Source organism: Hyposmocoma kahamanoa, unplaced genomic scaffold, assembly GCF_003589595.1.
Source record: "Hyposmocoma kahamanoa isolate Upper Pololo Valley unplaced genomic scaffold, ASM358959v1 99702, whole genome shotgun sequence".
Lineage (NCBI taxonomy): Eukaryota > Metazoa > Arthropoda > Insecta > Lepidoptera > Cosmopterigidae > Hyposmocoma > Hyposmocoma kahamanoa.
In genome coordinates, this window is record NW_020656001.1 from 4,693,865 (window position 1) to 4,719,449 (window position 25,585).

The 25,585-nt window shown below is 38.3% G+C and overlaps 2 protein-coding genes across 2 annotated transcripts; one reads left to right on the forward strand and one right to left on the reverse strand.

Annotated features, from left to right (window-relative positions):
- The first annotated feature begins 1,888 nt into the window (after positions 1-1,888).
- LOC113239181 (phytanoyl-CoA dioxygenase domain-containing protein 1) lies at positions 1,889-20,955 on the forward strand. The gene is made up of 6 exons (XM_026476053.1): positions 1,889-2,124; positions 11,322-11,468; positions 12,112-12,228; positions 15,716-15,866; positions 17,708-17,947; positions 20,018-20,955. Exons 1-6 carry the CDS (start codon positions 2,101-2,103, stop codon positions 20,203-20,205), a joined length of 867 nt encoding a protein of 288 aa, XP_026331838.1. The 5' UTR covers positions 1,889-2,100; the 3' UTR covers positions 20,206-20,955.
- On the reverse strand, positions 8,623-25,585 carry LOC113239180 (succinate dehydrogenase [ubiquinone] iron-sulfur subunit-like). The gene is made up of 2 exons (XM_026476052.1): positions 25,489-25,585; positions 8,623-9,647 (listed from the first exon to the last, which is right to left on the reverse strand). Exons 1-2 carry the CDS (start codon positions 25,533-25,535, stop codon positions 8,738-8,740), a joined length of 957 nt encoding a protein of 318 aa, XP_026331837.1. The 5' UTR covers positions 25,536-25,585; the 3' UTR covers positions 8,623-8,737.

Consider the following 25,585-nt stretch of genomic DNA (forward strand, 5'->3'; position numbering starts at 1 on the left):
AACAAAAAAAAAACTAAATATTTTTCTCTCTGAAACAATGAACTTTTCAAGAAATTGCATAAGAATAAAAGTTATCAGGAATGTCATTATTTACCATATGAAAATATCAGCACTGTATTCGCAGGGCGCGACGCGACGCTTCGACTCTGCGCCAGTGTGAGTTGAGCCTATGGTTTACAACGCGCGGGATACGTCCTGCCCATAAAAATACACCACTTCTAATCTCCCTCTTCTAATCTAACCCAACCTAACCAGACATTTGATTTTTTAGCTTCTTACAGCCGTACCGTTGGCACCAATCTGCTCCCACACTCTAACCTCATATATAAAAAAAAAAAGACATACAGTCGAATTGAGAACCTCCTCCTTTTTGAAGTCGGTTAAAAACAGATGTTTTGGTTTAGTAGCATGTCTTCAGTTGGTAGTTTTGACTTGACCTTGGTATGCAGTAGTGTGTAGTATCTACACACCTGAAAATCGCTTCATTTGCACACCACAATTTACCTCATCAAGTAATGTTTGTTGCTCTTTAGTGCATAAACGAGACAAAGTTATAACAGTGACTTGTCGCCATTCCTGTACACGTGCACGCAACATTTGTCTAAACTTTAATGTTCTATTTAGGTTTTCAAATCTAAAACAATGTTGCACATTTCCTTCCCACGTATGTTATTTACACAATGTATGTAATCCACAATGCCGAATGTGCATTAAAGAATGTATAAAATTTCTTGAATGTATAAGTATATGTAAGTATGTGCACAAGCCAATGTGTTCTAGGAAGTACGTGGTGCTAAGGAGAATATTTTATGCACGTCCTAGTGTCGCAATAATCTATCTTGTAAGAATAAGTAGGTAATTAGAAGAATTGGTAATTAAATTACAAATGATGTTATTTCGTTTAAGTAAATCCCTATTTTTTCGAACAAAGTATTACATTATCAGTAGCAACAACGAAAACTGGTTCGCTAAACATGCACGCCCTAGTCGATGACGCCACACAAACAGTATACTGTTTAATGCATTAAGCAAAACTGTTCTATTAAATGATTATAGTAAATCCAATAATTCTTTGAATTACTTTGACTTTTGTATTTCATTAAATGCTTTGTCAAATCTACGGCCGGCATTCTATACGTAATACCTAAGCATATCTAGGATACTATGTAGGTAATGCCTAGGAAATGTGTATTATAGTTGTCTGCTTGTGTACATTGCCCAAAGAAGCACGGTATTTCATAAAATGAGTAGGTAATCTATACAAAACGTGAATTATACATGTAGCCTTTAATATGTATATATTTACATCTAAAATGCACAATTACTTCCATCTCGTCATGATTTACGAAAGAGGTCCGATTGGATATACCCTATAAAATAATTGTAGGCTGTAAACGTTTTGTTAATGCTTTTCAGAAATAAAAGAAGTGGACAGTTTTTTGAAATTGGGAGTAAATTCAAGTAAAACCACTTGACAGAAATTCGCCTCGACTAATACTGACTCCTTCATATGTACAGAATCTAACTCGACACTAATTATCACCATAAAATAAACACAACTTTTGTTATCATCGTACACTTCTGATAGTCTATTTCATGGAGTTGAATGTTTTTTCCGTAACACAGTTCGTTTTTAGTATTTATAACTATACAAATAAAAAAGAAGTCCGCGTTAAAAAAAGTGTTATTAGGTGCGTATCTAGAATACCTTCAAGAATAAGAATAAGTTTGGAAATTGCGGTACAAATCTGTTTATTAACGAATCGTTTCCAGATGGTGTCAAACATGTGTCCCCGTGCCCCTCTCCCCCATTTATTGCGTCACATATAACACGTGCGCAAGCGCACGATGCGCGGGCGGTCCTTCTCATCGCTCTACAATACATCACCCGCTCTTTAGAGCCCGACAACGCATCCAAGTGGTATTCGACCGACGTTGTATGCAACATGGGGTGACGTGTCCAGCCACGAGGGAGTGATACGCAGTCCAGACTTCATTCCATGAGCACTCAGTCATTTTGTAACGTCGGACTCAGTAGTTCGTTGCTTCTCGTCAGTGACACTTGATACTTCATTCCCCGATTTTTATCCACCTTGCACCATGCACGATACACTAAAAGATCAAGTAAGTACATAAAAGTACCTATTAAAACTTTACTAAATTCAGTTTTGAGCGATTCGTTGTCATAGGTGGCGAATGTTGGAAAATTGATTAGGCTTTTGACATGTACAGTTTTATAACAAGTAATCAACAAAGTTCATGTTGTCTGTACACCGCAACAAAATAGTGAAATCAAAATCCAAAGCACATTTTCGAATATTTTGTTCCTTACACGGGATTATAAGTTTATTTAAATTGCACTACTAAAATTAGCGAACAGCAGGCCCAAAAAGGCCGCCTTGGCAGAATTATAATATGATTAATTAACAATTCATATTATGAATTTTCAAACAAAACAAAAAACGCAATTCTTTTCATATTTGACAGGCTTCGTGCGTTTTTTGTTTTGTTTGAAAACTCATAATATGAATTGTCAATATAATATGATTATTATACCAATGTCGCTAGAAATGTCCAACGTACGCTTTCTGCTCGAGGCTTTCTGCTGCTTCAATGATAACGGGCTGCGCATGTATTAATATAATCGGCGATGCATATATTTTTAGCATGCGTTTATATTATACGAAAAGAATATAGCCTTGACACTGAATATAAAAATGCACGCGGCATTAAATAAAGGAAATATGTAGCGTACAAAATATGCTTAATTTAAATGGAGAATTTATTGTAAGCCGCGATTCGCGCCCCAGGGCACTGTGAATCAGGAATTCATTTTCAGTCCTTACAGGCTTTTTAAATTGTGTATTTATAATATTTCCGTTAACGGACTATCACAATACTGCTTGTTTTTTGGAGTCTAGAATATATTTCACTCACTTTTTTATTTTGAATATTAGCTACTGAAGTTTAGGTTTACTCATTGCTGTGCGATCAATGTGTTAGTTGCGAATGCTGGAGTCATGTTTGTACATATTGGGACATAATTTCTGTACAATCTGTTTATATTTGTCCCTGACCAAAAGAGTTAAAAGTGCTTCCCCTTCTGAAGTGTGATATGAACTGTAACACAAAGCTACCTCTCCTGCGAAGCGCGTTCTGTAGCGCTAGTTGTGTTACACAAATGTATGTGGAATTATTAATTTCTGAGCACTGGCGTTGCTATTTACTATGAATTACAATACTTATTCTTTTAGTAAATTTATAGGATTTCACTATGAAATCCACTTTGTAGGTGGGCCAAGAATGACGGGTGCTTGGAATAATACAAATATATGGCGGGAAAAATACAAAGACTTAGGGCGTGGTGTATACATAAAAAGACAAGTAGTGCAATTCCCGCCTGTTCGGCGCCTAAATGCCCACACGTATCTCTCTTTTTCTTTGTTTTTTATAATACCGAGTGACGGGACGATCAAGTCGTGCGCCTGGTGGTAAACGACACACCTATCGAAACAGTTCCAGTGCCACTCAGAGCTTTAAATCGCCTGTAATTTAACCAGCACCCTTACCCTCCCAATTCGGAACGCAGCACTTACCGATTGCAAAACATAGTTTAAATAATTTCAGTACAGAGTACTAAAAAAAACCGACCTGAAAAGTACGTGGAATTACATATAATTACCAAGTTTTATTGAAATCGGTTACCGGCAAGTGCGCAAACCCGGATTCATCCCCTAGTTCGCCACTATACGGAACTTGACATAGGAGATAATAAAAATCGGTTCTCTCTACTCAAAGTATATTGAGAGAGAAAAACGCCTTGAATCGGAGAATAGCAAAATCAACCATTAAAATAATTGCTCCTTATAATGAAATTTAGGCGCTATTTATAAAAATGAATCTTCATGCGTGAACAGCCACCCTTAGAGGTCAGGCTTCAAAATGAAATGGCACGACTATGGCGAACCTTCTTTCCAACAAAATAAGTATCATCAAAAACGGTTCACAAATGGCGGAGTTATCGCGTAACATACATACAAAAAACCATACAGTCGAATTGAGAACCTCCTCCTTTTTTGAAATCGGTTGCGAAATTAAGGTATTTATCACAAGATTCTTGTAGTTTTATTGAAATAAACTATTTTAAATCGCGGATTATGGGAGCATGATCATAAAATTGAATCCTTTTATAATTTAAAAGTTATAAATATGACTAAAAAAGTATTCTAAGTACATACAAGTTGCGCTGGTACGTTTGGATGGAGTTACACATTCGTCTCATTGTACGTATTACGTACTTAGTACAGTGCGAACGAACGTGTCCCTGAAAGTACTAAAACGTCGAACTTGTTTGCCCAAAATAATAATTGCGTAATTGCTTGTTTAATTAGTGATAAAAAGGTCAAAACCAAATCTCGTTTGTGACAAATGTCGTTAAGAGGTTTTTTTAATATGTTAAATTCACTGCGTGTCATATTATGTAAACGAAGGCTATCTCACAAATACGGCTATTTACTAAGACCTTAATGAGTAGGTGCTTATTGCACTGTTAAATTTAATAAACGAGCAAAAAGTAGCCTCACTAACAATTATATTATTTAGTTAAAAAAGGCTCAAAGAGCTTCAAAGAAATCTTCACTGGAGCATCTTTTGCCGAAGTCGCACTTGTATCTTGTTTTACATAGATCCAAACCGAAAGTGTTAAAACTATTGCTAGCGCGTCACAACTACTTTTGCTTGTAATTAGTAAATGTGTAGAAACAAGCGGTTCCGGACAGTCTATAGATTTTGTTGCTATTTTTATTAATAACACAGATATCTCGGCACGTTGCAAGTGGTAGGAGATGATGTTTCTTACATAAACATATTTTATTAACTACTAAGTTGGGAGGTTTCTGAAGGATATTTAGCAGTTGATGACCGACACCGTCTGTGGCATCTCTGAAAAGAGAATAAACAAGCGCAAGACTCTTTTCGCTTCTTCTTTAAGAAAATTCATCAACAATCAAATCATATTCATATACATAATCATACATAACAGTTATCCAATTGACTATGAAGCGTACACATTCAACGAATGTCCAAATCCGATTAGTAGAGGATATTTCTTCTAAGGAAGATACAATATTATTATTACTATACCATCCATTATCATCAATGTTAGCACTTTGACATGGTACTTATTGTACTCTCTACTGTGCTCTAGATAACTTTAAACTTTAGAACTTTAACTGCCTCCGTGGCCGAACGATTACCATGCCGGACTGCCACGCAGAGGTCCCAGGTTCGATTCCTGGGCCGGGAGAAATGTTTGTATGGCTTACATTTATTTCTCTCGTGAGTTTGCGTGTAATTTGTGGTTGTCTATGTGTGTGTCCATGGCACCCGCGACACAGGGTTTCCCTAGTGCGGGGCTATGTTCAGTGTGTGCGTTATTTACTTTATTTATTATTTATTATTAGACCTATTGATTGCGAGACGTTTAAGCGGTGGTTAGACTCATTTTCATTAACATCTTTGTTGACCCTTACGGAAACGTGTCATCAATCAGCGACCCCCATTCATTTATTTAGGTATTACCTGATTGGGTCTTGGTGACTTCTTCCTAATTTCGGTTTTCTATCAAAATGCGAACGCGCGGTACTTTGCGAATCATACTTTTTACAATCAATGTGTTTTTTGATGTGTTCTACAAAAATATTCATTTTCCACGTCGTGAATAAGTACTTACATAGGTACCTGTATTGTATGTGTAGGGGAGCGTGGGGGCATGGGAGCCTACTAAGGAAAATTGATAATAAAAGTAATATATGCAAATTTTATGCATAATTTATACAATTTAATTTTTTATTACTTATGAACGTACGCTTCACATATCTGGGTACTAGATAATCACAGAAAAAATATGAAACTAAACTGTAATATTTGATTTAAAAAATAAAATAAAACATGTCATTCGCTCCCATTACCCCACAGTTTGGGAAATGGATCCGGTAAGAATCCTGTATGTCAAAAGGGGGCCATTACATACAATCAGTCCGAAAAAAAATAAAATTAAAGTAATAAAATATTTAAGTTAAAAAGTAATGAAAATACACGAGAAAGTGTCAAAGGAATATCCAGTGAATATTGCAATGGGATAAGAAGAAGAGCCAAATAGCTCCCACGACCCGCGTAACATCGAATTGAAAAAGGAATAAAACAGTAAAAACATTTCTATTTTTTATTGTGATTTCAAGCATAACTTCTAAAATTTGATAGATATGGTGACGTCGCTAGTGTAAATACAATGTAGTATTAATGCTTACGTGGGATGATGATGATGATGATGATGGTTATGGAAATTTGGCAAATTTTATAAGCGCGGAGCGAAAAACACACAACCATCTCATACGACTAAACGCGGGGTTCCATGGGAGCGCCCATGGGACTCGAACGTCGTCGAACGTTAACGAAGACATAGGAGTGCCGTTTGCACAAATACGAGCATTGGGAACGACCAGATTGAACCTGTTGAATCTATAATTTATTTCTCGTCTTTAGCTTTTACATTTCTGTCATCAACTGCCTCTGTCGCCGAACAGTTACCATGCCGGACTGCCACGCCTCAGTCTCAGTTTCGATTCCCGGGCCGGAAGAAATATTTGTATGGCCTACATTTATTTCTCTCGTGAGTTTAGGTGTAATTTTGGTTGTCTATGTGTGTGTCCAGGACACGCGCGACATTTTGAGTGTGTGCGTTATTATGTTGAGCGTCTGCGTTATTATCAAACCTTCGTTTTAAGGTCGTTCTAGGCACTCCATACATTTTGCCTGCCTCATTCAAGTCTACGTATTTATTACCTGAAGCTTGTAATGCCAGTTTCATGCTTACTTCGTTCCAAGCATAACATTGTCATCTTTGTGCCATGCTAAAACAAAAAATAAGCGAAAACAAGTTTAAAGTTTCCATTATTGGACCGGTCCAACTAAAGAACTTAGCACTGGTCCATTGATGGCAATTTGGCACCTTCTAACATGCTATTTACAAAAATTTAAGATATGTTACATTAAATATTATTTAATAATTGGCACCTCCGATAATATAGTAATATTACTGAAAAAATTACACTAAAAACACAGAAATGTACTTACATAGTAAAATACGTCACGTGAATTTTGTAACGGGAGCGCGAGAAACAAAGACGACCATCTCTCATCAACGAAGCCTGTGCGGGGGGATAGAGAGCTACCGGTCCGAGCTAATGCATAATTTTAAAAACGCATAGTTAACGAGATATATACATGTATGTATATATATCTGTTTGAATACCTTGTTGGATGACAGCTTCAAATGGCTATATTGTACGTGACCATATGTTAGTATTTAAAAAAAAACAGGTCTTGGAACCTCCACTGTATCCCAATCTGGAGACATGAAAGTGCGCACGGGGCCCTGCAGAGCTGAGATCCTGTTGCCGTCTACAAAAGTCTATCCCCTGCTATAAGAGAGATAAAGCAATATATCTTGCTATACCCTACAGAACTACCCACCTAGTTGCTCGAAGAAAATTAGCTTCTGCAACTTGTAAAATTTATTAAAAAAATTAAACATTAGAAATATTAACATTTTCGACTAACAAGCCACACATTGTAATGTAAACGGGCTTTGTACGATGTTTAAATTATATTTTTAAATGTGAGAGTTTATAAAATGTTATATTTAGTATAACAAAATAGATTCCCATCGCTGCAATGACAACACGCTCCCCCGGTATTGCAGTAACTACAAAACGCTTCAAAATAACCCCAGCTAACAAACCAAACCAAAAATAGCTGACATAAGATTGACATTGATCGTTGCTATTGATATTTCGAGTATACTCAACTTATATACAAAATGCCATATCATTTTCATGCTGACTGTACCTAGGAGATTGTTCTTCATAAATTTGAGATGTGTTTTGTGCTTGGCAGCTATCGAATGTCTGAACCACTTAACTTAATGTTAGGATGCAGGACCGCTATCGTCAGAAATCGTTATAATAATAACGCGCACACACTCATAGCCCCGCACTAGGGGAACCCTGTGTCGCGGGTGCCATGGACACACACATAGACAACCACAAAGTACATCCGAACTCACGAGAGAAATAAATGTAGGCCATACAAATATTTCTCCCGGCCCGGGAATCGTCTGGAAGTCCAGCATGGTGACCGTTCGGCCACAGAGGCAGTTTTTCTTATAATTTGAGATCAGTTTCGTCAGACGTGACTTTTTAGGAGCACAATCATCACGTGGGTTTATACATAATGCTATTGAACCTTTTCATGGAGCTCTGTACATCTATGCAGGTCTATTTTGAATGCCTCACTTTGTGGGCTTTCAAAGTATTTTGCTTTTTGTTTACATTACTGATCTTGAAAATAAAATATACCTACACGTGGAAAGCCAAGATATATAAATAAATCATACAAAAATAGAAATGCAAAACTCAGTGAATTTCAAGGCTCTGGCCAAACGGCGAGAGTTGCTATTTTTTTTCGTAGACATTTTTGTTGTAACATCGTCAAACGCCGTGCACCCAATGATATGGTGGAGAGCAACGAAAGACGGAAACTGTGTACGAACTAGAAACACTAAATCGAAACTTCAAATTTTAATCACGATTACTGAGAAGTGTCGAACATTGCATAACTGCAAAATAACATCAAACTAGCACCAAATAACGATTCTAGCACAAAAATCCATTAAGTACTATTTTTCAGGAGGCGGTCCTGTTTTTTTCCCCTCTTTCTTTTGGTAAAACAGCATCGGGTCAATGTCGGGTAGCGGTTTCGAGTCCAGTCCAGCGATGAGCCTTTTCAATTTTGCGATCGCAATTGACGGGTTCAAGCCCTTGGGACAATCGACCGCGCAATTCATAATAGTGTGGCATCGGAACGCCTTGAAATCGTCTTTTAATTCGCTTAACCTGTGATACGTGTTGTCGTCTCTTGAGTCTATGACCCACCTGTAAGCGTGCAAGAGCGAGGCGGGCCCCAGGAATCTGCGCCCGTTCCACCAATAGCTGGGGCAAGAGGTGGAGCAGCACGAGCACAGCACGCATTCGTACAACCCCACCATTTTTGCATTGTCCTTTATACTCTGTGCATATTGATAATCACCCATATTTACTTTCTCCCTTCGTATTAAGAAGGGGCGAATGCTGTCGTAGCCGTTCGTAAAATGCGTCATATCTACCACTAGATCTCTGATCACGTACATATGAGGCAGAGGGTAAATAACCACCGTCTTGGCGGGAGGGATCGATTTAATGCAAGTAAGGCAATTGCTACCTTGAACGTTCATTGCACACGAACCGCAAACGCCTTCCCTGCAGGATCTTCGAAATGAGATACTCGGATCCATTTCTTTTATTTTTAACAGCGCATCCAATAACATTTTTCCACAGGTATTGACGTCGAGTTCGTAAGTTTGAATGTACGGTTTTGCACTTCTTTCGAGGATACCGTCAAATCTATAAATTTTAAATAATCTCAGATCTGATTTTGCCTTAGGTTCAATATTGGCCTTGCATGTTGTGCTGGTTTTATTTCTTGCAAGCGGTGTGGCTCCGACGTTGATGCCATTCCGACGACGCCGTTTTTGTGATCGACGTGACCCTAGTAGTAATGTAATCCTGTTAAAAATAAATGAAGTAGAAAACATGATTTAACAAATTTAAAAAAGTATAGAGCACAACCAATAATTGTTTGCGTTATTTATAATTTGTAGGTTACCATGGTTTTGACAAAAGCTGTCATATATTCGATCAAAATACTCTTCAAGTGAAGTTTCATGTGGTTATGGTTCCGGCAGTGAGCTTGTTTACAACATAGATTTAGGAAATGAAACTATTTTTCCGGATTTAAATCGCGTATATTTGTTTTTTCAAACAAACCGACGTTTCGGGCCCTTTACAGGTCCCATGGTCACGGTTGACTGTTTGAAAGTACAATATCATTCAAGACCGAGAGCGGTGATGGGACAAATTGTCGGTTGTTTAAAACAATTTAGCTGGTATCAGACGGATTGACGGCTATTGAATGGATTTTCTGTTGAACCGAATAACTATTTGCTTATTATCTAGTTAGGACAACAGTGTCTATATAAATTCACGTAATATTTACATAGCTTTTCATTTGCTTATAAACCGAAACCTTTGGCAAAAATAACCTGAATTCGTTTATTCGATTGATCGCGCACCTTAGCTGTGGACCATCAAAGTCCTACGCTATGCATACATAGCTATGCATTTTGCACAGCGCCAGCACGAATGACACTGGCCAGCGGATCGGATCGATATTGGCTTGTGGTTATCTTTTTGCCATAGTTCTGTTATCATACAGTATTGGTGTGTGTGTGGTTGTCCTTAGCTGCATGTAATTGTGTCGTGACATTGCAATAGGTGGTTCTGTTTCAAATAAAGTGCCTTTATGCCCACGTTTCCAGCATGTACATATCTCACTACTTTTCACATGTTCTTACCTGTTTACACTGTAACTTAACTGCCTCCGTGGCCGAACGGTTACCATGCCGGACTGCCACGCAGAGGTCCCAGGTTCGATTCCCGGGCCGAGAGAAATAGTTGTATGGCCTACAATTATATCTCTCGTGAGTTTGGGTGTAATTTGTGGTTGTCTATGTGTGTGTCCATGGCACCCGCGACACAGGGTTTCCCTAGTGCGGGGCTATGTTGAGTGTGTGCGTTATTTATTTATTATTTATTGTTTAACAATGTCACTTGTGCTTCTTCCAATCTGTAACGTACTCGTGATAGTTACAGTGTAAACAATGCATCGGTGACTATAGCTCTGTAAAATCACTTACAAAATATGACTTCCTGTCGAAACGATAGATGTCGAACATTATCATTATACATAAGTACATGTAATGTAATTAATAATGTTTATGGAGACCCAAAATCAAATATGCCGATGTTTACACAAGTAATGAGAGAGTCGCTCTTCTTAATCGTTTAGACGAAGCCCTCCGCAGCCGCATAGCGAAACATTGAAATAAGCTGACAAAAATAGCGATAATGCGTGCACGGGAATAGAACCCACGTGAGGGCGGCTCGCCTTCTCAGCTGTCCCATGTTTACAGGCGCACTATTTTCACTCAAATCCCACCCGTAGTATGTAATAGTTTATTTGAAAATGCACGATGTTCATGACTAAAACGTTTAGCCGTGAGTAATAGCAGTTACACAATACACGACTGGAAACTCTTTCCGTGTCCGTGTGATAAACGGTTTCAGAAATAATTTTATTGTGACATATCCAGTACATCCTTGCAGCTAGATCGGGAAGGATACGTGGTGTTGGAGGACTTCCTCCGTCCAGCCGAGTGCGACGAGTTAATGGCTGCGGGTCTGGAGCTCACTAAAAACCTTCCTGATAGTGAGGAGAGAGCGATCTTTAGCACCACACAACCTGAAAAACAGGTTTGTATTGAAAGCTTGCCGAATCACATCGAGGTATCGTCAGCGCCTTTGCAATTTGTTTTATTCCAAATATCCATTCATTGGGTGCAAACACCATTATTGCCACCAATTTCGCCGTTTACTATCGTCATGTTGTGAATAATTGGAAAGAACAAAACGTCTAACGAACAACGAGCAAAACGAGTCGTCAAGAATATTAACGGCACGAAAGTTGAAGAAAAACAAGTTCAATGCCGTCGTACCTACTGAAAGGAGAGCATTAATACAAGTCCGTAAAGTTAATAATAATATAGTTATGCGAACATTTGAAATAAACTAAAATACTAAAAGGACGAAACTAAATAAAATTATGAAAAATAAACACGAAATCTCATTCAAACATGACAAACAACATTTTAATCTTAAAATGACATATGCCTCGTTATAGTCTTGTTTCTGGTTTCTGCAATTTTTAAGAGTTTTACACATGTTTTACACAAATGATTTAAAAGAAATCATGGACTGAGGTAGTAAATAATTACTATAGTTGAGGACTATACAACTTATTACTCGTTCAGTTTCTAATGTATATGTATACGCGCACACACACGCACATCTCTGTATGTACTAATACTCATTAATAAGTTCCCATCTTATTTTACAGCAATTAAAGGATTCATATTTCTTGGCAAGCAACGACAAGATCAGCTACTTCTTCGAGGAAGAAGCTTTCGATAAAGACGGCAAACTCAAGGTGGACCCCAGCATCTCCTTAAACAAGGTACGAGCAATACATTTGTGATCAAATATCACCTTTTGAACTTAAGTCTTGGATACAATTGTGGCGCTTGGGTGATTTCACAAAGAGGTTGATAAAGAGATTGCCTGCTTGCAGGAAATCGATCCTTAGCCCTACCAAAAACAGTCCCGTATGACTAAAGAAACGCGCTGAAATTGCCGGGTACAGATAGATTGTCGGGAAAGTATTGCCGCGAACTTTGTTCTCATCGTACATAATCTTTCTTAGAAATACCAAATGACATTATGATCTATTGATCAATCTATCGGTTGTGATATTCTTCTTCTATTAATGTCTGAACGAACTCTGAACTGCTCTCTTTCCACATTTAACTAAATACTTTCGAAGAGAAGAAAATGTTCGTTCGACCAACTGACGGTCATGATCGGCACTAGCTGCACCGCACCGCACCGCGACTTGAGACCGGCAACTCGCTTCATCATGCACGTAGTACTCTAAGGCAAAAGACAGTCGCGTTTATATTTTTCCGACTTAGTGTTGTCGTTCGTTTAGACGACCATTTGTACTAATTTAGCATGTCAAATGTTAGCCAGTATTGGCGTTTACATCACCGTTTCTACTAATTACCTTTGGAACTACTGACAAACACGTTGCTGGAAAGACGGAGTACTAACCGTCTGTCTGTCGTCCGTCTGTTGGCCTATTATGCTTCAATGGGCAAATCGCTCTCATAAGCAGACGTGAAAAGTACTTCATTGACGGCATTCAAAAAACTCTACTAGTATTAATTTTCTGTTTAAAGACTTGCACTTTTACTGCTTTATCTCATAAGTATAATTTAAAGTTACTATAATTATGGACGAAATGCGCGAAAAAAACATTAAGAAGATGTAAGAGATAGACATACTTTACATATTTTTGAGCTTGGAGTTGCTGGCCGTAAACACAAGAACATAGCGATGTTGGTTTAGGCACGTCTTTCTTTTGGTATTCCACAGCGGTAGGTAATGGCACACAATTTTCAACTTGAACAATCACTTAATAATAAACACTTGCTTTACTATTGTACTTCAACATTTCATGCTCCTGTGGGGCTTAAAAGTCAGTTCGAAGAATTCACTTTGCAAGCGCATCATGTACCAATGAACCATATGACTTTCAAGGGAAATAACAAACTTTGCAAAAAATAATGCGCATTGCTGAAAAATATACACAGAAAATACCGACAAAATTAATCAATCATATTGAGCAATTAAGAGCTGGTTTGCTTAATATGATTCCACTTTTAATTTGCGTGTGACTTTAAGAGTATTTATTTAATATGTAACTATAGGAGTACTAGGTACTTTATTCTCTTGACTCAAAATGTATTTTCGTGTGGTGAGTTGTATGTAGTCGGATTTCCAAATTCAAATCCCTCAGACATGTGGAAGTTACACTAAAAGGGAAAGAAACAAACGATCTTTTTTCAAAACAGTTAAACAGCTAAATACTATCCCAATTAAATAAACCTTGAAATGAAAAAAATCATTTCTTGATGAAAAGGCCTGAAGGTCTCTAGAAGTATTAAATCTAGGATAATGAAGCCGAGAGACGTAGCTCTATTATCTTATAGATAAGATTATTGAAAAAAAACTAATAGAATTTCAGCAAGATATTTTGTGCCAGTTTGAAAATTTACCTGTGTCCGTGTCAACACCGATGAAATGTTTGTAGTGTAAAATGGACGCTTGATGGTGCTATGAAATAAAAATGACCTGCTTACACTCACGCTAACAGTCAATGATCCGGGGCGGTGGAGTTGGCGACGGTCTGTGGATCGAACAAAATATCCACCTATAAAATATTTTGCCTACGGCGTAAGCGAAAGAGTGCCAAAATTTTAAGGTAGACACCTACCTATGTATGTCTGTACAATAAACAATCTGTGAACATATACTTAAGGCCTGGCATTCACGAATAACGAGTATGTGAGTTGGCTACAAAATGTGAAATTAATTAATATTTCATCTAAATTATAATAATCGTATAAAAATAAGTGTTATTAGCGAACACCGCTTCATTGTCCGTAAATATACCTACAGGACATATAACAATTTATGGACGAGTTCCGAAATTAATGATTATTATTACATTATTATTATTATTATTATTATTATTTTCGTATTTATTTTAAACTCTCGCCTCTCCCAAGGCCTAAAAAATTAATTTTAATATTATTATTATTATTATTATTATAACGTGGACATGACATATTCCGCCCACTGTCAAGAACATTTAATCATGATCAAAACGCATTATACGTTTCCTCTAAGGAGAGGGTTGGGAATGTCAATTCGACTAAAGGACCAGTGCACAAGACCTATCCAATGGTAAAGAGGGGTGCAACAGGGAAACGTCACAGTCACGTCGTCAGCGAGTTCATCACTCACCTTCGATTTGCTGACGATGTCGTGGTCATGGCAGAATCGTTGGAAGAGCTTTGGGACCATGCTCCGTGACCTCAAAGAGTTTCCCAGCAGGTGGGTCTAAAAATGAACATGGACAAGACGAAACTTATATCGAATGTTCTTGTCGTATCCACCCCTATAACAGTGCTTGGGAACCCCTACTCTCGAAGTTGTTGACGAGTATGTCTACCTCGGACAACCCGTCCAATTAGGCAGAGCCAACTTCGAGGAAGAGGTCAATCGTCCAATCCGACGCGATTGGTCAGTTTTCGGAAAGCTCCGGGACGTCCTTTCGTCCGCAATACTGCATTCCTTGTAGACAAAAGTCTTCGAGTAATGCGTGTTGCCAACGATGACCTACGGCTCTGAGACGTAGTCACTTACAATGGGCCTCAAAAATCTCAGTCGCTGCACGAGCTATGGAGCGAGCAATGCTCGGCATTTCTCTACGTGACGGAAACAGAAATCAGGAGATAGAAGAACGAAAGTCATCGACATAGATCAAAGGATTAGCAAGTTGAAGTGGCTGTGGGCAGGACACGTACCTCGTTGAACTGACGGCAGTTGAGGCGGAAAGGTTCTTGAATGAAGATCATGAACCGGAAGGCGTTCAGTGGGATGGTCCCCTACTAGATGGACGGAGGACCTGATAAGGGCGACGAGTAACCGATGGATGCACGTCGCGTCCGATCGGCCGGTCTGGAAATCTTCGGGGGAGGCCTATGTTCAGCAGTGGACATCTTCCGGCTGATATGATGATGATAAGAAGATTGGTGCTGGACTTCGGCACGCACTGGCCCACTGCCAATCTTGGGCCCATCGCATGTTTTGAAACCAAACATTCATAAATGTCCGTTGCTTAGAAATCAAAGTCCTAAGTACATGCCACTACAGAGATTCGAACCATCGCCCTCTCCTTTGCGAAGCAACCGTCCTTCCATTGGGCTTCCATTGGCTCATAAATAGGAAACGAGTTTTTAAAAGTTTCGTCAAGCAGTAAATTTGTTCTCTAATACACGAAAGCATGGAACCTAAATATTTATTTCTGCTGCTTCCAGGTGGGTCACGCACTGCACCTGCTGCATCCTATCATCAGATGTTACACGTACAGCGACCGCGTCAAGTCCGTCTGTCACCAGTTAGGTTTTAAGGAGCCTGCCGTCGTCCAGAGCATGTACATTTACAAGAACCCCGGTGTCGGAGGTGAAGGTAACACAACCAACAAAAAGATCCATAGCTCGTAATCGATCGTTCATAACAAAGTCAGTGGTGGACACGGCTGTATTTGGTGGTACGATTGTAAGTTCAAATGCAATGAATGTGCATCGTACCGCAGAGAGTTATGACTATTTAAATGTTTTTATTTTTGTACGAAAATAATATGTGATGAACAAAAGTTGGTAATGCAGTCCTGCGAGGTGGACAATATTTTACAAATAACCCTGTACACATATAGCCGTTTCTGTTTAACTTTCTATTTTTGAATACCTTGTTATTCTAAGAATTATCGCATTTTTATTGCATTGACTTTGTACGTAACTGCAATTAACGTCTTAAACTAATGCTTAAATTGTTAAAACACTCTTAACACAACGAGTTAAGAGTGTATTTGCATTGGTTTAAGACGTGCTCAAGTTCAGTGCAAGTTGACACTTGTACACGTCCTGACTTGTCCGCACGTCACTTTGGCACAGGGTGTACTAATGTCCATTACTACACCCTGTGCCAAATCAAATCAGGGCGTTAGTTATTTAGTGGTAATATGTATGTAGACGACGTATTTCTCAAGCATGTAAACCAGATTAAATTCCATTCCCACAAGAAAAATATAAACAAACATTCAAGAAGATGATAACTTAAACCACAAAAAGAAACAGTCTTTAATGTGTAAAGTAAGCCTTTTCATCGTTTGTTAATCAACTCCCCATTGTTGTTCTACCTTTCTGGTAGTTGTTGAGAAAAACTGCCGTGTAGGTACCCACCTTCTACTTCAGACTGATAGGCGTCCACTAAAGTCTCATCATAAGTTTCAAGGATAGTTCAATCACTTGTTTGATAACTTCGTGCATCGACCACAAAATAAAACAGTTTGGAATGTGAAAAGAAAGCCTGTTTATCATTTATTAACCAACTCAAAGTTTAGCGTTACCAGAACTTTGTAATTTTTTACCGTAAACTTCCTACCTACAGGTACGAAACGTTTTAAGAGTAAATTGGAACTTTTTTATTAATTATAAATTTTATTTCAAAATCATCAATCACTCATATACGTAATCATAAAAAACATAGAATTGTACCAAATATACCCGTATACATGTATCGAATGCGAATGAATGCCTTCACTCTGCAATATTGCCTAGCAATATTGTCACGCACTCATTCATATGGCGCGTTTGTAAAAATTGCCTGGCGTGACGCTTGTAACAGAAAAGTGCTCTCAATCTGTAACTGTGTACGTGCCTTTGAAATTGCAGCCTTTAATCTTAAAACGACTGCGCCCCGTCGCTTCGCCGAATCCGAGGCTCATTACGGTTGATCTCGAACACGTCACAATGACTAAATTAGCAAAGTTAAAACGACGCTCCTCCATGAAGAAACAACACAATACATACATTTGTTTACTTAATATATACTTGCACGTAAGCCAATCGACCCACCCCAATATTTCCTTTTAAAAACTTGCAATTTAATAAAAATTTAAGAACAGCGTATAAAAGTAAGTGATGCTATATTAAAGACACAGGTTTTTGCTTCTAATGCTTCTGAGGTAGTCCTATGTCTCGTTCTTGCGTTAGTTTTTGTCTTTCTTCTACAACTACTTAAAGTTCTCGCGTGCTATTGTACAATAGGGTTTTTGACCAGCTACATGTGTTCAAAACCAATCCTTACAGGTATTACGGGCAGAGGAAAGCATGTCAAAACACTTCATTCTACAACTCAATACAAATAGGCTTTCTAAACCTGATTAAATAATACAACAACATGACGATGATTGTGACTCGTTCTTTAAAGTATTTAAGTACTGTACATAATTGAATTCAATGTTTCAGTGGTAGCACACCAAGACGCATCGTATTTATACACTGAGCCGATTCCCCCTGTGGGATTTTGGATCGCTTTAGAAGACACAACAGTCCAAAATGGGTGCCTGTGGATGGCTCGAGGCTCGCACAAGTCCGGCGTACATAGACGACTTATCCGAAGCCCAGAAAACAACCAGACGTTAATTTACGACAAACCCGCTGCCGTGTATCCGCAGTCGAGCTTCACAGCTGTTCCTGTTAGTAAAGGTAACCTACATTACCACATTCTTAGCAACGGGCTTTGTCAAAACAGAAAACAGCCAGATGATTGATGGAGATGATTTCTATTTTGACTTTATCATTGTCTATCATTTTGTTATCCAATCTTGGATGTAGGCCTCTTCCCTCTTCTTCCGCTTTTGGCAATTTTGTGCCCGACTCATCCAGTCCCGACCTCCGTGTCGTCGGATGTCGTCCATCTCAAGACGAGTAGACTTGTCCAGCGCCTCTCGTCCATTCTCGCAATATGCCTTTTACTTTATACTGTTTACTTAAGTGGTTTTCACCGTGTTCCGACTCGTGTTCGGGAGATGCCATTAGGAGGTCGGGTCTGAACAGCTTCATTACATCTGATGACGAGTTGTAGCTGCTTGTACTGCCACACTGAGCACTCGGTTCTGGAGGCTAACGGGATCCGAAGCACGGTGCACCGCTGGTCGATCGTGGGTAGTACGGGGCCTAAGTAGCGGAAAAGCCACCCGTGCCGAACGCGACCGGAGGGGAGGACCAGATGGCCGGCCATATTTGGGGGCTTTCCGGCACCCCCGCGGTCTCCAAACCGATTGTACCTTTGCTGCTTGGTTAAACACGACGCAGTTCCTCGTTCAACTGCCGTCCTCCTGCCTATTCACTTAAGCTGCCAAGAAGTGCAAAAGAGAAGCTTAGCATAGCTTATAAGCATACTGCAGAAGAGAAAGCGAATCGTTTTGCCTCACTCTTTGTAGAGAGTTCGCGTCTGGATACTGCAGGGAACCTACCACCTACTTTACCTCAGGCTGGCTGCACTGTGACGCTAGTTCGCATACACCAAAAAGAGGTAGGTACTTAGAACTCTGCGGAATCTTGACGTGAATAAAGCTAGCGGGCCAGATGGAATTCCAGCGGTAGTCCGACGTAACTGTGCGCATGAGTTGTCCCCTGTTCTCATACGCCTGTATCGCCTCTCACTTCAGACTGGTGTAGTTCCCAGGTCGTGAAAGCTTGTAAACGTGCAACCTGTGCCAAAAAAAGGAAGCAGAGCTGGCCCTGTCAAGTTTACCCTGTCAATTATAGATCCATCTCAGTCACTTTCATGTTCTGCAAGACTGGAACGTTTACTCAACAACCATCTCCCATCGTACCTTAAAGACAACGTCCTCCTCAGTGATCGCCAGTACGAATTCCGATGAATCCTCATCGGTCATCACCATCATCATCCGATCTACTGAGGATCCTCTTGTGTAAGCCCGTTATATTTGGAACGCGGCTGTAGAAAAGTAAGGCGAAGCCCTTGGTAGTGTCCTTGGACATTTCTAAAGCCTTTGACAAAGGGTCTGGCACGCAAGCCTTTTAAGTAAGCTTTCCTGTTACGGGCTTCCCACTGACCTTTGCAATTGGATTTCGGATTTCTTAAGCGAACGTTCCATTCGAGTGGTCTTAGAAGGCTACTCTTTCGAACACATGGCGATAGATCCTCAGTTCCATACTGTCTGCAACACTCTTTCTGTTGCATATCAGTGATATGTTAATTCCAGGTACCTTTGTGTATGCTGATGACAGACATATATAAGAGCACAGTTGTACATGATCAATGCAATGGTTAATGGAGAGGAAATCTAGTCTTGTCAAGAGTCTATGGTTAGCCGCTTTAATTTGATACTCAAGGCAGTCTCCAATTGGGGCGATGCCAATCTTGTCAGATTTAATGCTACCAAAACGCAGGCGTAGGCACATTTATATGGCGCCTTTCGCCATATAAATATGGGGTGGAATTCGCAATTATGGGGTGGAATTGCCTGCCTGTGGACTTGTTCCCTGAACGTTATAACTTGGACTTTTCAAGGCAAGAGTGAATAGGCGTTATTTAGGTGTGCATGCTCCATCGTCGACCTCATCGTCACTTTCCTTCAGGAGGGACGGAGGACAAATGCGCCTTACATTTGAATAAAACAAAATAAAAGAAGTCATCCGCCAGCATCAGGTCATTGATAAACCTCTAGAATCAATGTACTCTCTTCTTATTATATTGTTTTACAACGGCATTATGCCAAGAAATTGAAATGGTTCTGGTCTTCCCAGGTACGTGTATCTTGATACATGGCAACGTGGTACACAAGAGCGCTCACAACCGTTCTGACAGGAGCCGCCATGCCTACACCTTCCACGTCATCGAGAAGCAGGAGAACACATACTCGAAGGACAATTGGCTTCAGGAAGGACCCAATGCACCTTTTCTAAATTTGTTCACCACACCACAAATAGAATAATTAACGTAACTTAAACATCTCATCACCTAAATATAAACCGTCAACTCGATGCAATTCAAAATGTAACTAGGCAAGTTTTGTTGACGTCACGCATCTCGATACACTATAATACAAGACAAGACTCATCTTCCATCAAATCACTTAATACGACACGGTAAGGTCAAATGAAACTGTTAAATATTTTAGCGTAATAAGGAAACGTCCTTGTACAACTTTATAACAAGGCCAATACCGACGTGAAGGTGGCCACGTCAGGTAATAACATTTATTATTGGTAAAGTCATGTTTTCACCGATTGCTACACGTTGAAAAAGAACTTTTTTTTTAAATTTTAATTACAAATCAGCAGTGGCGGAAAAAACAAATATATGCGATTGTGGAACAAAGTTTCATTTCTAAAGGCTTTAAAATAAATATACGATTTCGTGCACGATGCCACAGAGTACGGCACTAGATTTTTTTATTTTTAAATAGAACAGTTTTATTTTACCTCTCTCATAAGATAGGTCTTAAAATTAGTACTTGCCAGCCGCAAACACCGACTAAATGTTTGTAATATACCTAATTAGGCAAACACATAAAAGCTCTCGGATATTGTCCTTACGAGTGGGCACCTCAACTAGCTTTTAGTTTTTCACACATATTATTGTTTATTGTAGGTACTATCTACCTGAGCGTGTTTGCATTACATTTTTTTACTGCGAATGCAATACATTTATATTTTATTATAAAGTTTATTTCAAAAGAGTGACTGTGAGATGTGATCAATCGCAATTGTTTTGCGACTTTATTGTGATAAAATACTAGATTAAATAAATATTGTATTGAACTATTTGACTTTTTAATTTACTGTTCCATACTATTGTACACGCGCCAGCACATCAGCTACACGTTGACGTATCTTGTTCCGTTGCACTAGAGCCGATTTTCGAACAAAAATGTGTAGTCTGATGTGCCGTTGATCGTACATGTAAAAAATCATAAGAGATACCTGACTCCCTAACATGCCCAAACCGACCTTTTGGTTCTGAGAGCCATCTTATGTATTGAACAAAGTAAAAATTAAAGCAATTTCCACTTTATTGTAAAAGTAGTACAGTGGAGTGTTGCTTGAAGATGATCAAAACATATTTTTAAAACCAATTCAAAATTTCGTAAATTGGTCGAGCGGCTTGTTGTATGGACTGCCAGTTACAATACCCGTGCATCGATTCCACGATTCCACTATTTGGTTTTAAAGTTATATTTGAAAAGCATTGTTATACTTTTTAATGTTAACGTTCACAAATCACAATATTTGCTCACTAGAAACTGCCTAAGGTGAATGGGTAAATATTATTAATAAAGCGTGGGGTGGGTACGGATAGATTAACAAATCACGAAATCGCTCTGCAGTTCGCATACGATCGCGTCTTCTGTGATTACGCATTGTTCCACGTTTCGTTCCCGTTTATCTATTGACTTTTAATTACTTTCAAAGTATTCTTTCTTGTTTTAGTATGCCGCACTTAACGGAATTACTAAAATTAGAAATTCTTGTTCTGTATGAACAAGATGTGCCAATCAGAGAAATTGCAAGGCGACTTCATATAAGTTCTTCGGTAAGTAGACTGCAGGCGGCAGGTGGCTAAATTGCAATAAGGACCACCCCATCGTTCATTATCCCACGGGTGTTATGAAACATGTTTCACAAATCATTAAAATTAAAAAATATATAAATCTAGCATTAGGTGAAAATCGAAACTACAATTATGAGGGCCTATTATACAGTATTATAAATTGCTTGTTCACAGAGAAACACTGTCAAGCTGCGGATCAATCGCCACAGAGCGACTGGAAGTGCAACGTAATCCGGGGCCAGCACCGGTAATGTTTACTTCCGCATCTAGTCGTCACCTAGATATTGTCAATCGCCACATTAATGAAGATCCCTTTACCACTACAAAATCAAATGCTCAAATTCGTGAAATAAGGACCAGGAAGAAGGACCTTGTGGTGTCCATGTGGGAGTCAATGCGTGGTGGAGATTTATGCTGGTCGATGGTCACAGGCATGAAAGACCGTTTACAGCAAGTGACCGATTTTGAAGGCCTTCCTATGCGGTATCGATAGTAATTGTGTAGTTTTTAATAATAGATATTATTAATTATTAAGTCATCGCTGGGCAAAAATAATGTGAAGTGTGAGTGATGTTATTGTTATTTTTGCAACATGTCTATTCACTGCACTACCTTATGATTTTGTAAAAGTGCAGCCTGTAAAAGTATACTTTGTTTCCATTCATTCTGAATAAAAGATTACTTATGTAACATGTTTCAAATCATACAATTTTAACGTGTTATTCAAATGAATATTATTAGAAAAACTGGTGAGATATCGAGTTGAAATATTCAAATATGAATGCGTAAGGTATTATTCCATTAATTGAATGATTGTTTAAGAATTTTCACCAAACCGGTTTGTTCACTTTCCATGAAAAATATATTGATATAATTGTGAGTTTAAAAAATACGGGCTGTAAGATTTTAAATAATTATGTATACTAATTATAATTTAGAAGAATAAAATATTAAAATATTTGTTGATTTACTCAAGAAGGTTACTTTTATTTCATTCACCTAATGTTTGTGGGAAGTGGTTCACTTTGAGAATCTAACGTTCTTAGACATTCCTTACACCTATCCAGAGCTCAAAACAAAAAAAACAATATTATATTTATACTTAACTAAATAATATTTTATTTTTAATATGGTGCGAAACATGCTTGCCTCAACTTGCAAAGCAATCCTTATACCGCTAGGCCATGGCGACCTTAGTATGCAGCTGATTTAAATTTATATTCTGTATTGAGTAAGAGCTATACGTTGCAGATAAAATTGGTTTAAAAACTTTCTACAATGTCATTCGCTAATGAGACGTCCAGATATTCACACCAAAATAAATGTTACGACTCACAGGTTAAAGATTAAGTTTGTTTAACAATTTTCCTCACATTTTTCAGTAGAATTAGAGTAAAATTTTATCAACCGCTAAAAATGTTTGCAACGCAGCCATATTGAAAATAAAATTTTGACCGTAGGTTATTATTAAACACCCACATGCCGATTTTCAAGTGAATTAGAGCAAATTTCCAGGTACCACCAAAAAATATTTCTATGGCAGCCATATTGCAAACTAGCGATAAACTAATGCTGATCGCAAATTATTATCAAGCACTCCTAGAGACTCCCACATGACAAAATTGTGGAAGGGATCAGAACAATTTTTTTCTACTACCAACAAACGCTTGTATGGCGGCCATATTTGAAAATGGCGAAAAACCAATTTCGAGCACAAATTGTTATTTGGCACTTCTAGAGGCCTCCACATGCCAATTTGCAGCTGAAACAGAGCGAGTTTCATTCGGCAGCTATTTTTAAGGAAAAAATGCCGCATGCCAAATTTCAGCCAGATCGGACCACTTTTTTTTGGGTTCCCATTTTGAGTCGACCATCTTAAAAAAATTTTGTGACCAACAGTTGGCCCCCGCCGATACTCGCCGAGCTATAGGGCTCTGAAATTCGTATAGCGGCCATCTTGTTTTTTCGAATTTCGCATTTTTATTACTTCCGGTAGAAACTGCCCAGAGTGGCGGCCATTTTAAAAAGTTTGCCAAAACGCCTTGAGAGAGTAAATAACGAGTACCTACAAAACTTAATCAACAATGGTCATTTTCGATGAGTCATTTAGACACTCACATGTCTTTCTACATAAGCATAATCTATTGTTTATAGTGCCCCTTCCTATCAACCTCTTGGTTATGAGTCATTTAGACAGACTAATTTGCCAACTCTTAAGCTAAGTTAAAACTTATAATTATGAGATTTTGCGAAATGCTAAAACAAATTCAAACAGTCTGTGGCGCGGTGTTTTATGCCAAACATAAAACACCGCGCCACATGATCTACTTGCACGATATACCTATCTATAGAAGAATACAAGAAATAACACCTTGTCAGGTTGTCACCTAGATATTGCTCATAAACTTGGAAGATGAATTGTCCCGAACGTTTGTGACGTTAAATTGGTAACAAACGAAAAGACATAAAGAGTTATTGTTACATAAACAATCTTTGTTAATTAATTAAATTGTAACAAAATATTATGATATTGGAAATGAAACTATTTTTCCGGATTTAAATCGCGTATATTTGTTTCTACAAACAAACCGACGTTTCGGGCCCTTTACAGGTCCCATGGTCACGGTTGACTGAGGTGGTACAGTCTTCAACCAGTTATGTCTAATATTAATGCAAACCACCCTATTTTTTCACTATAGTTACAATAGTTATTAATTAAATACCTTGTTTTTAATTTTACAAAGTAAACATTCCAATTTACGCTACATTAAGTTTTACAAATTATTTTATTGAATGAATTTTTATTAAATTTAATTTATTATTAATTATTAATAGAAATTAGAATAAACTAAAACATATTAATTAGTACTGCAGTCTTATGTCTGTTTGGGATTTTTCATTAGAGGAAATACTGGATCCCATACTGGTGGTACGGAGAAACCATCTTCCCTGTTGAAATTAGGATGTTTTTTAATTTCAATGGCCTCTCGCAGCATCCTGGGTAGATAACGGACTTCTTTTGCAAGGACCTGGGGTTTGTCAAACTTCATTGAATGTGTAGGTTTATCTATATCGCATGATATGCGAGCATGTCATGGATAAACCTACAATAATTTGTAAAACTTAATGTAGCGTAAATTATTCCAATTTACGCTACATTGTAAATGTAATTGTTTTCTTTGTAAAATTAAAAACAAGGTATTTAATTAATAACTATTGTAACTATAGTGAAAAAATAGGGTGGTTTGCATTAATATTAGACATAACTGGTTGAAGACTGTACCACCTCAGTCAACCGTGACCATGGGACCTGTAAAGGGCCCGAAACGTCGGTTTGTTTGAAAAAACAAATATACGCGATTTAAATCCGGAAAAATAGTTTCATTTCCTATGTGTAACAATCGCGAAAACCTAAGAACTCGAAAATATTATGAGTTTATACTGTTGTACGAAATTGATTGGATATTGCTCATAACTATATTTTGTGTGGAAAATGAAATTAGCTCTGCACAAGTACTTCGTTCAACGCCTTTATGTTCTATTGAATTCGTCCGACTTCATTGAGCTTAAATTTATAAAACCTTGCATGCAAATATCACAAATAATTTCGGCCCTTTATTGCCAATTTCTCTGGGTTTATTTGTAAAGTGAGGGAACACTTGCCTTTGGGTGAAGGTTCGTGTAGCTGATAGTACATTTTGAACGTTTCATCGACCCAGCAGCAAACTGACCACTTTAGCGTATGTAGAGGCGAAATAAGG

Bases quoted from the DNA above. Each gene is read 5' to 3' on its own strand.
- LOC113239181 (XM_026476053.1), top strand. From the start codon at position 2,101: ATGCACGATACACTAAAAGATCAA. The intron at 2,125-11,321 runs GTAAGTACATAA...ACATCCTTGCAG, and splicing joins ACGATACACTAAAAGATCAA to CTAGATCGGGAAGGATACGT. The intron at 17,948-20,017 runs GTAACCTACATT...TGGTCTTCCCAG, and splicing joins AGCTGTTCCTGTTAGTAAAG to GTACGTGTATCTTGATACAT.
- LOC113239180 (XM_026476052.1), bottom strand. From the start codon at position 25,535: ATGAAACGTTCAAAATGTACTATCAGCTACACGAACCTTCACCCAAA. The intron at 9,648-25,488 runs GGCAAGTGTTCC...TACATTACTACT, and splicing joins TACACGAACCTTCACCCAAA to AGGGTCACGTCGATCACAAA.